At 43.5% G+C, this 11,396-nt stretch overlaps 1 protein-coding gene across 1 annotated transcript in view; it reads left to right on the forward strand.

Moving 5' to 3' along the window:
• The window catches only part of OSMR (oncostatin M receptor), a 59,691-nt gene extending 51,172 nt beyond the window's left edge, over positions 1–8,519 (forward strand). The window contains exons 14-18 of the mRNA XM_019531984.1: positions 2,419–2,592; positions 4,094–4,258; positions 5,517–5,598; positions 5,845–5,911; positions 7,519–8,519. Of these exons, the coding sequence (XP_019387529.1) occupies positions 2,419–2,592; positions 4,094–4,258; positions 5,517–5,598; positions 5,845–5,911; positions 7,519–8,112 (1,082 nt within the window). The 3' untranslated portion in view covers positions 8,113–8,519. The remainder of the gene's footprint in view (positions 1–2,418; positions 2,593–4,093; positions 4,259–5,516; positions 5,599–5,844; positions 5,912–7,518) is intronic.
• Positions 8,520–11,396: the final 2,877 nt, after the last annotated feature.

An 11,396-nucleotide genomic window follows, 5' to 3' on the forward strand; every position in this document is an offset into this window, starting at 1 on the left:
CTTCCTGTCCTTTGGGCAGGGGGCTGGACTCGATGATCTCCCGAGGTCCCTTCCAGCCCTAATGTCTATGAAATCTATGAAACTTGGTGCAATTCTACCTTGGGCTTTCTGAATGTCTGTACCTAGCCTAGATGCACAGGCAACTTTGGATGAGCTTGAATTTCCTGGAATGTTTCAAAAGCATACTGGGAAAATCAAGTACTATTTTAAGTCAGTCCTCAATGAACCAGTTCAGTGCTATGTGCTGCCACAGCATTACATGCCTACAATCTGCTCAGTCCTCCAGGCATCCCAAGCTGCACCACTCCTTACCTTTCCCAAACTCATGCAGGGCGATGAGGCTGGGATACAATTAGGACCTCTACTGCCCAAAGATCTGTTGCCTGCAGAGGCCATAGTCTGTAGGGCTAGGGAACCAGAAAGCTTCTGGGTGCCTATATGCAAGTAGGGAGGCTGCTCCAACATGCTGGCAATTACCATACTCCAGCGGCCTCCTAAATCCCATGAAGCATCCCGATGCTTCAGAATGGCAATGGAGGCATTCAACGAGCTTTAGATAAAGTATGCCTGCCACCAATTTTCAGTGTGAGGACACTGATATGAGACACTCCAGGTGCCTTAATTAGAGGCATATCCCTCCCCACCCCCAGGCATGTGTATAAATGCCCCTCCGTGTCAGGTTCACTTCTGACCCTTGCCAGGGGGCCCAGGCTTATTTGGGATGGTAGGAGATAGGTTCCAGGGGGGCTTTGTGACCCCCAGCTTGTGGTGGGGGAGTGGTTGTGCCTGTAACAGTAAACACCTTTCAGTCAGGGGGTGTTGGTAGGGAAACAGAGTCAGAGCACAGCGGGTACTTAATAGAGCAGATGCCTGTGAACTCTATGCTCAATGCAAAGTGAATTATTAGCCCATTCACTCTTAATTATTTCTCACCCTCTGTGTTGCACCCTTGCAGCTGCAGCCAGGCCTGCCTGGCAGGTGCCACCCTGCAGACACATCTGTTTGCAGTTTTTGGCAATGTAAGGTGCTTGTGGAGCTTTTTAGGAAAGTCCTTTTAAAATCACAGCATGAGGCCAAGACTGTGGGAAATCCCAAAGCAACCAGACCCCAAAAGGCAGCAGCAGCAGCCCCCAACTTCCCTGCCCCACACACACGTACCTGGTCACTCCCTGTTTGGGTACCACCACATAGTTCAGTAGTAGGCAAACAAGTACAGGCGTGGGGAGGAAAACAAAGCAATGGGTTATGGGTTGGGTGGAGAGCAGCTGGGGCAGCCCAGAAGCAAGGGGCAAGAAACACCTGGTGACCCCTCCAAGCCTCCCTCCCCAGTTGAGCCTGGGATCCCACAGCCCACGATCAAGGTTACCTCTAGGACAGGGTTTGGAAAAGTTGGGGAGTTCTTGGCAGGGGACCCAGAGCACTCAGCCCCCTGGGAACTGCAAGGAGGGGGCCACACAGCACCCCCAACACCTGGCAACCTCTCTGCTCCAGCCCCCTGCTCCAATCCAGGTCTTCCTCCGCCTCTAGGGGAATCCCAGGAAAACTGCAGGCACTGACCCCTGGAAGGGATGATGTTCTGGGTACTCTACCACTCCTGGTGGTGCTTTGGCATCAATGCAATCCCTGGTTTTACTTCCAACAATTAGCAGTGGGCATGTAAACATTTCCATCCAGGGACAATTGTGAATTGGCTCCCAACCAGTGGTATTCTTGGAATGGTTCAAGTATTATATCTGTTCACACCCTGTGTCATTTCTGCCTGCCTCCACTGAAAAAAAAACAAATCTTAGCCTTTCAGCTAAGATCAAATGCGACTGGGGGCATCTGAACCCCTGGGCCTTTGGACCTGCGGCTTGCATGCAGGATGCATGTCTGGACATGGGGAGTATCTAAACTGAGAGGCAGGATAGGGGCCTGGTTGAAGTTATATGGTCCCTGGATATTTATAGACATGGTTATTTGATTTGGCCATTGGAAATTAAAAAAAAAAAAAAAAGGAAAAAAAAAAGAGGAAAAAAAGAGAGAAAATTTTACACTGTGTTCCTGTAATGAAGCACTGCACATAGCCTGGTGAGAAATATGTGCTAACCATTGGGTTAGTACATCTCTGAGGAAAACAAGACTTAGTCAGATGGATTAAGTTATAATTCTACTGAGCAATAACTGTGAATAAGTAGTAGTTTTTATGTATGATGTGGGTGATTCAGCTGATGTTTTGTGAAGCCAAGAGGCTCTGGGAAGGAGATGACTTAGTTCTTATTTTACTTGAAAATTACTGAGGTTCAGTTTATAAACACAAATGCAAATTTAACAACCCACAACATGTAAGAATTCGGGGACTGCAAGTGAGAGGACAAATATTTTAGGAAGTTAGGGAAAAAAAAGAATCTGTGCATTTAACAATTTGCTTTCTTCCAGCTCCTAGTGACCCTGATGTGAAAATAATTGGCCTGATTCCCTACTCAGTGAGTCTAGCCTGGGATTCATATCGCACAGATGAGACACAGCCTGGTTTTATAAAAGGTTACAATATTTATGTGAAAAGTCTGCAAGGATGCAATTTCAAGGGGTCCACAAAATACATGGCTCCAGGTAATACGCTTGGGAAGTTCTCACATGTAGGCAAATAAATTAATGTGTCAATAAACAGGGCAATTTTGATTTCTGCAATGGCTGGACAGAATGTTTTTAAATTGACAGAAGTAGGCCTCAGCCATTAAAGGCAGGCAGTTATTTAGGGCCCCACATTATATTTGCAGGCATCTTCCACTGCCTTCTAAGCATGCTATACTTGCAGGAATAACTACAGGATTGCATACTATTGAACTGGTTCAATTTCTCTCACAAGCTGGTTCAATTTCTCAGCTGGCCACCTGTCTTCTTGGAAGAGCCGCAGAAAGTGTGGTCAGTTTTACAGTGAGGTAGGGTCTGTTATATGCTGATATTTCAAAAGCTTTGGGGTCCCAGCTCTGAAAAGTCTCATTTGCCCAAATGCTGTGCTCTGTCTACACAGCAGCCGAGCTTAGCTGGGAGTGGTATAACCAGCATTCATGGCACAGAGCTATTCGAGGCTATCTTTTCTTTGATTTTCTTGTGTAACCTTGAATTCTCCTCCAGACAATGAGTTATTTTGATGCATCAAAATTTTCTGATGTTCCCACCAAACAAAAGAAACTTTCCCTATCTCTTTTCTAAAACAAGCCACATCCTTGGCCCGTTATCCTCTGCTGACTGGGGAGGCAGCAGGTTGAAGAGCTGTAAGTCTGTCCAAGCCAAAGCTATAGGAAGCCTGTCCACCAAACTCCTTTCAAAACAAAATTAACAACCGAACGCTGGGCACATCCATAATTCTGAACATTTGCAAATATTCCTACCCATAAACGGTATAAAAGCAAGGGTCAACTAGTTTTCTGTTGTCAGGCAGCCATCTAGGAATCTCAGGTAAAACTCGAGTAACTGGGTGAGAACGAGGGATGTAGCTGAGGAAAACTTTAAAACAGCAGTGGCCAGCTTATGTGTGTGGCACATTTCAGATCAGGGAGAGCACAAGCAGCACAAAGGGGCTTAGGGCAGAGCAGGAGAGTGGGCAGGAAGCAGAAAGCAGAGCAGAAAATCAGACAGAGAAATGGGATCAGAGGGGTGCTTGGGGAGGATATGGGGTTAATTTTTGGCAAGCCTGCCAGTGGTTTGCCCCCCACTGCTTTACAAGAAGACAGGACTGATTAGCTCAATTTTCTTGTGAGATACAGCTGTGGTTGGGACCCACTAAAAGGATGGAATAGGGCCCCCTTGCATTGCAGGCATTTCTTGGCCCCAGCCATCTTGAAGGTGCTCACTTGTATTTTCAACCAGAAGGCAAGCAATAGAGAGGCAGAAACAGAACAAGAAAAGAAATTCTGAAGAGTCTTTAGCAAAGGTAACTGAATTGTGCAACAGGAAAATGACCTGCAGATTGATGAAATCAGAGACCTCTGATGGGAAGCTGGTGGGTGGTCCTTACCTGGTAGACTTAGTGCTCTGTGATGCCCCATCAGGGAATACAGCTTTAAAAGCACCCAGAATGGGAGTAATGGTTTGTCATGTCTGGTTTTAGATGGGTTGGTCTGGTGCAAATACACAATCAAAAATCCAGAAGAGAAGAGGTTCACTGTGGAACACTTGGTGCCCAACACAGCCTACCAGCTGGCCGTTAAAGCTTTCACAGGCGGAGGAGAGACCCCCATCACTCAGACTATGAACACACATGCGTTGGATGACCGTGAGTTTTAAAAATGCAAATGTGTACTGTGGTTGGGAGTTACCTGTCAGAGCTAGCTGGTATTCTGGAAGGAAAACATGCCCTCTCATTACTTAGAACGAGTGTGTATCTGAGAGAGCTGGTATTGTTTAAAAAACATGCAGTAATCAGCACAGTAACTACTTTTCAGTACTTTTAACTCACATAGCTCCTTTCATCTTAGAAACTAAAAGGATTGCATAATGTCACGGAAGCCTCATAAACCTCCTGTGAAATAGTGAGTAAATGTATACCTGCTTTGCAAGTCCCAAGGACAGGCAATAGGCAGTTGTCTCAGTTGCTAACAGGAGTGGGGGGTGTGTGGAAAGCAAGATCTTGTTGTAGTCTTCTCGCTGTGATCATGGAGGCAGCAGCAACCAGAAGCTGCTATTACCCCCAAAAGCAGCAGGTGCCACAAGCGCACTCTTACACTACTGCAAAGGCATGGACTCAAAAGGCAGGTCTCAGACCCTGGAAATCCTGATTACCCAGCCTCTTCTCCAAATATCAGACCACTGTGAAAAAGAATGGCATTTATTTCTAGCCAGCTTTCCAACCTAGAGAAAAATGTATAAAGGTTCATTAGCTAATGAGTGTTTATGACATGAGGAAGTACTAAGTTGTGTGCAAAGAAGGAATTTTGAATTTCTAACAGGAATTCTTATAGAAAATTGGTTTGGAAAGCTGGTCATTCATACATTGTGTGCTAGGGGTACCAGAAGGATGATAGCCACGTAATCATGCTGCCTCACTGGCTAGATCTGACATGCAAAAGAACTTGCTTGTAATTCTGGCTGCTTGGAGAAACCACTTAGGGGGCTTGTTGGCCTTGGGACTTAATGCCTCCTGGCTGGAATTCTCCAGCTCTGACAAGCTTTACCCTTGGAAAATGTGGTAATTTTGGTTAGCTCACAAAAATGTTACATACTTCCACCTTGATGACTACAACCTTCCAGTCAGCTAGTGATTTGTACTCGGTGTGGGAGCTCCTGACCATGATTACAAAGGTGGTAAAAATTTATAGGACAATTATTAAACTGTCTCCAAAGACAAGTCTTTTGTCCCAACACTGTTAATTTAAGAATGTACTTTCATAACATGAATTTCCTTGTTGGCTGCAACACCACAAGAATTCACACACAGCTGCATCATGCCAACTGCGCCTTGTCTCTACTTATGTTGATGCCAAGGACGGAAAAAGCTGAAAATTAATTTTGAAAATATTATTGTTCTTTCATAGGAAATATGAGATATCTTCCACTTGTGCTGGGGATCATTCCTTTTGTGCTGATAACTGCCATTTGCTTCTGGAAACAAAAATGGTAAATTCATTACATTTTTTTCTGTAAATGGAGAATTGACTATTTTAATCTGAACCAGGGTTGCAGCTTGTCACAAAGACCTCTTCATTTCTCCCTCTTCTTATGTCTCTTAGTAAGCGGATGCCTTAAGTGTTTGGCTTGTAGTTATTAGATGGAGCTAAATTACTGATTTCACAGATCAAAAGAGGATAAATTTTGACAGGAAAAAAAATCAACATTTTAATTTGTCTCACTGTATTTTGCTAGGTTGAAGGATTATTGCTCTCAAATTCCCAGTCCTGACACAAAAGTGCTCTCCTTTGATGGATTTAAGGTAAGGTCACTACACAAACTGGGTAACTGAATTGTCTATTCTCTGATTAGGATCCAGTAAAAGAAAGAAAAAAAAGAATTAGCATAATTTTGTTAGTGCGTTTATTACTAGTTTAAAAAAATAAAATGATGTTCCTTTTACAAAAGGCTTATCTCACTAACGTCAATTTTGGTAGACTACTCTCCATTTTCCTTCACAAAGACTCTATAGCGAGTGATCAGGTTATACTGAGGATTCTTAAACAGGGTGCCATGAGATCCTTTTCAAAGGTGTGGTGCAATATTAGTACTCTTAGGGTGTGTACACATGTACTAAACTGACTTAATTAAACTGACTTAACTAAGCCATGTCAGACCATACACACATACAGCTCCTTGACATAGTGGGAGCAATACTGTAAGCTAAATTGACTTAGTGAATATGGCTCAAGATAATACACCTTGGCGGCGGTATATGCTCTGTACGGTTAAGTTGGGTCTGTATACCTTAACTGTATGCTCTGACAGTTAAATCCGCTTAGAAAAAGTTAAGCTGTTTTAACTGTCAGAAAGTTAGTAAATGTGTACATACCATATGGTATCCAAACACTTACAATGACTCACAAGTTAAACCCAAAGATTTCAGACAGAAGTCCATATTCTCAAAACCGTGCTAACCTGTTGTGGTCTCTGAGTTACTTGCAACAGAAGAATTACTCTATTATGTTTCCATAGTCAAAAATTGAGTGAAAAGCTACACACTGCCATTTTCTGAGTAATGCCTTAAGTCTAAAAAAAGTGGTTTACACTTTGAAGTCTGTTCTTGCAAAAAGAGGTGCTAAAGAATTACTGCTGAATACAGTTTCTACACAAAAAGTCTTGACATACTTACAAAAACCTGTTGAAGTAGACAAGTCCTTCCAGTGTTATAATTTAAAATCCTAACTTTCAAAGTTAGATCATAATAGACTTGCCCTTGGAATCATGCACTAGATATTGACTAGATGAGTCCTTTAAAACTATGGGTACAGACAGACACATTATATAGTTGAGAGACGGGGAGCTTATTGCATATTAGTTTTTCCACAGAAACTGTTTGGTGCCTCTGTGAGGGGTGAATTGCCGCAATTTATCTTCCATTTACTGCACTATAGGAGCAAACACAGTCAGTTCCAGCCTCCATCCTTTAATTGAGGATAATTTGTTTGGCTGCCCATAGTCTACATTTGATTGCTCCTTCTCACCTCATATCTGATGCACATTAAATTTTTTGGAGAACAGTTCTATTTAAGTACATCATAAACGAAGTACCTCATCACATTTAAAATAGATTTGGTAGAGAAAGACCCTACTTTGCCTAACATGTCAACCTTGACGCTGATGTTCAGTGTAGTTTTTAGAAGAGGAAGGCTGTCAAAACATGTTTAAATATTCTATTGCAGTCTGCTTTTTGTTACAGAAATTACAAAGATAAAACCTATGCAAGTCTTTAATGGGGCCTGCTTTTTCATTACTTAGCATATTTATATGTTAAGCTTAGACAGTATTGGACAGATGTTTTTCTTTAAAATTAATTTCCACTAAAGACACCAATTAACTAGAATCATGTCTGTTCTGGTTATTCTGTAGGTGGCTTCTGAAACAGAATTGAAAGTAAGTGACTGCATTCCTGATGCTGTAACATTGGAGAGCAAGTCAGAAGCCAAGAAATTAAATCTGTGGAGCCAAAGGACTACGCAGGAAGAAAGGAAGACTGCTGTTACTGATTCTTCTTGGCTTTCCCTTGTTCCAAATGAAGACAGAGATTTTACATGCTCATCCTCTGATTCAGAAGCTGGCTTTTGGCATTTAAAAAACCCTGTCTACTTGTCCAGTGCTGCACATGATTGCTTGCCTTATCAGAACCTGCACATGTTACATACAAGTGAGCCACAACCTCTTCCGTTATTATACCAGCCACAGCATGACATTGAGATCATGAATAAAGACACTGTCGTGCCACAAAGAGAAGCTATGAGTGGAGACACCAGCTTGATATATATTTCGCAAATGGAAGTGCCTTGCTCTGGGACTAGATTAAATGACTTGTATTGTTCCACTGAGCCTGGTGAATGTTTAGGTTACAACCGGAATTCAGACCTGGTTACATCTGTATCTGATGGAGACCTTGAGCAGTATAGCCCTATCTCCACCGGCACAACGGGGACATTGCTTCTAGACTAGCATTAAACCTTGATAAATATATGTATAGTGCAATGATCTGTATGGTGCAGTTCAATCAGAAGTAATGGGCATATAGCATAAATTAGAGAATAAAAGTTTATCACTTGTATTATATAGGGGATCAGATCATGGTCGTCACTTCTGGCCTTAGAGAGGCACTATAGTTTAAATGAGCTTGTAAAGTCCAAAAACTAATACAGAGAACTTAAACCACTTTCATAATTAGCTAGGAACACACTACATACATCATATTCCCTATGTACTTGGTACAATTCTTGGAAGTGTAAATAGAAAGCATGTATCAGGAACCTGAGCATAGACCACTCAACTTTTAATTTCCTATGTTTTGTTGTTTGAATCTATGCTTTTTGTTTATATTTCTAGAAAATAAAACATTTTGTAGAAAGTCAACTGAATCCTCATTCAGCTAATGAAATATTTAAGAAGAATTTGTTGCGGTATGTTTGAATAATTGTGTCACAGTTCAAGGTTGAAAACAACTCTTTAGAAGACAGAATTCGTGTCTTCAACCTCCTTGCGTATTGCAATCCCACAGTTGTTCTACTCAGGCCTGGATCTTAGACTATAGCATCCTGTGAACCAAGCAGGATTGCTTTGGAAACTGTACAGCTTTGCCTGTGCAATTCTGTCTTTTGGTAGCTTGTGAGCAGTGACTGAAACAGCCTTTTCAGAATAAAATGGAATGCAATCTCAGTGGCAAGAAGCTAAGCACAGCAAAATGCAGGGGGAGATCTAGGATTTTGTATACTGGGGTGCAGAAGCAGCAGCCAATGCTGCGGGGATGGCTGCACCCTCTACTCTCACCTCCACTTCCCCCCCAGGGCAGGCAGACAGCACTGTGGGAGCAGCAGCTGGGGGGGCTTTTTTTAAGTCCTTCAATCAGGTAACAATCTTCCTTCCCTTCCCATCAATGCTCAGTAGCACCTCTCCTGTCCTAATCTCACCCCCCTGCCCAGGGGTGGGGGAAACTCCAAGGCTGCTCCTGCTCCACTCCAGCCTGGCTGCGGGTGGAGCCAGCCTCAGCCAGAGACAGCATTGGATGTGGTGCACAGATTCCTTTCACCTGTGCCTTTCCCAGGCTGACAGGGGACACCAGGGAAGCTAGGCAGGAGGGGAACCAGCTTGTCACTCCTGCTGTCCCCAGCTGTGCCTGGCTGCCTGCAGAGCTGGGTTGCAGATCTTGGCTCTGGAGTGGCTCTGGAGCTTCCTCCACCCCTGAGGGAGCTGGAGGGCATGGAGGGAAGGGAGAGAGGAATTCTTATCTGATTCAGGGTCTTAAAGTCCTTGGCTGCTGCTCCTTTGGCATTGTTGGCTGCAAGGCAGAGGCTGCATCTATGCAACTGCACACCCTCTGGCTTTACCCCTGGAAAAACAACAGAACAATCTACAGTAGTGATCTCCAACCTTTTTAAGTAGGAGATCACCTTCGACATTTAAAAGCAATCCAAGATCTACCGTGCACCACCCTCCCCCAGCGGGTAAATCTGTGGGGAGGGAAGGTGGGGACAGATTGAGGCAGAGGGAGAAAAAATTATTTGGGGGTGTGCCTCCCCAGCAGATAAGTCCCACCTGGCCAGGGCGCCACGCAATTTACCCCAGCTCCTGCCTCTGTTCCTCACCACAGGGGCCTTGATCTAGTTCCTGCCCCTGCCCTCCCCCATGGACTGACTTGCTGGCCTGGGGCATGTGCATGAATGTACACGGGCACTCAGCCCCCATCCCAGCCTTGGATCAACTCCAAGATCCACCGGTGGATCAAGATCCACTGGTTGGTGACCACTGATCTACAGGCACCTAAAGCTCAGAGAGGCAGAGCCTGTTCCTACTGCTGTCATTTTTTTGTTCAGTTTCCTACCTCTGTAAGAGGGGTGCCCCTTTAAAAGTCCCAGGGAAGTCCATTGTTTATCCTGTTTGAGGTCCATTCTGGGGTCAGGTGTCATGGACTAACTTTAGAGCAGCTGATTTTCTCAATTGTCTGATATTTTTGGGATGGGTGTTGTCAGACTGTCATCCTCTCCATTTGGCATTAACATAGCTATTTTCTGCCATTAAACTTCTTGTATGTAAGCAGCAAACACCACAACAAGCAAATAGATGTAAAGTTTCAGGAATATCTCATGTTCTTCACAAACAAGGTGAAATTAAGAATGGTCAAGCTGAGTAACGGCAAAATTGTCCTGACAGTAAGGGCGATACAGGTGTGGAAAAATGTCCTTAGAAAAGTAATGAAAATTGTTTCATTCATCATGACTGGACAAGGCCTTAGAAAATGTTTTGTGGTAAGCAATCATGCATTTTAATGAACCTGAACCAAGCGAGTTGTGAGGCCTTGCTACATCCAATTTGTATAGAATATTAAGAAGCTAAAGTTTAATTTGGCCTACCATTTAAAACATTGTAGTTTTAAAGCAAGGTACGTTTGCAATGAAGCAGAAAAGTTAGGGGTGCATTAAGAAGGTTTTACGCACAAGTAGAATTTTGAGGAAAGAGGAACCTTGATACCAAACGTAGGCCTTTCTCCAGTTCATGTGGAGGGCCTGTGTTCTTTGGAGGCTACATAAGCATACACACTGATTGATTTCAGATCTAGATTAGTAATATTGTAGTTATTTCAGCACTCTGTTGTGAATCATGAGCATCACGACTGAAAAAATTGCCGCTGCTGAACACCAACAAGACTTGTGTTTGGGCATCTGCTCTGGGAAGGCTCCAGAACTGCCATTTCTTTGGCCTATCCAGACTGTTCCCTTTTCACACAATGAGATCTTGTCATCCAGGCCCCCAGAAGCAGTGTGAAAGGGTAATTTTCAAGGCACCATTGTTATTTAAACACACCCTTTGCCAGATAATTTGTGGCTACTCTGGGTTTCTGCTCATCTTCAAACATATGTAAAAGTTAAATCAGATATACAGACTTTGTAAAGGTCTGTGGCACAAATACTCAACTTCAGAAAGCGCAAGAACTACACTGATTAGGTGAAACAAACAACTACCATCCTCACACACACCTGTAGGCATTTCCCTGTTGTTTTTCTGTTACCATTCGTGTGCTCTCTGGGCATTTTTACATATGCTAGTGCAGCAACGCCAGGCACTTTGAAAAGTGTTCGGTCCTGTGTCACTTGCAGTTGTATAAGCAGCGAAATGCACATCAACGCACAGAAAGTGGCAATGGTCCACTTTTGAACTAAACACTAAAATGTGTTTTAGTTCAAAAGCACACCACCTCCATTTTCTCCACACTGCTGCGCATTTTGCTGCTT

The sequence above is a fragment of the Crocodylus porosus genome, unplaced genomic scaffold (assembly GCF_001723895.1).
Source record: "Crocodylus porosus isolate Cpor-Errol unplaced genomic scaffold, CroPor_comp1, whole genome shotgun sequence".
Classification (NCBI taxonomy): domain Eukaryota; kingdom Metazoa; phylum Chordata; order Crocodylia; family Crocodylidae; genus Crocodylus; species Crocodylus porosus.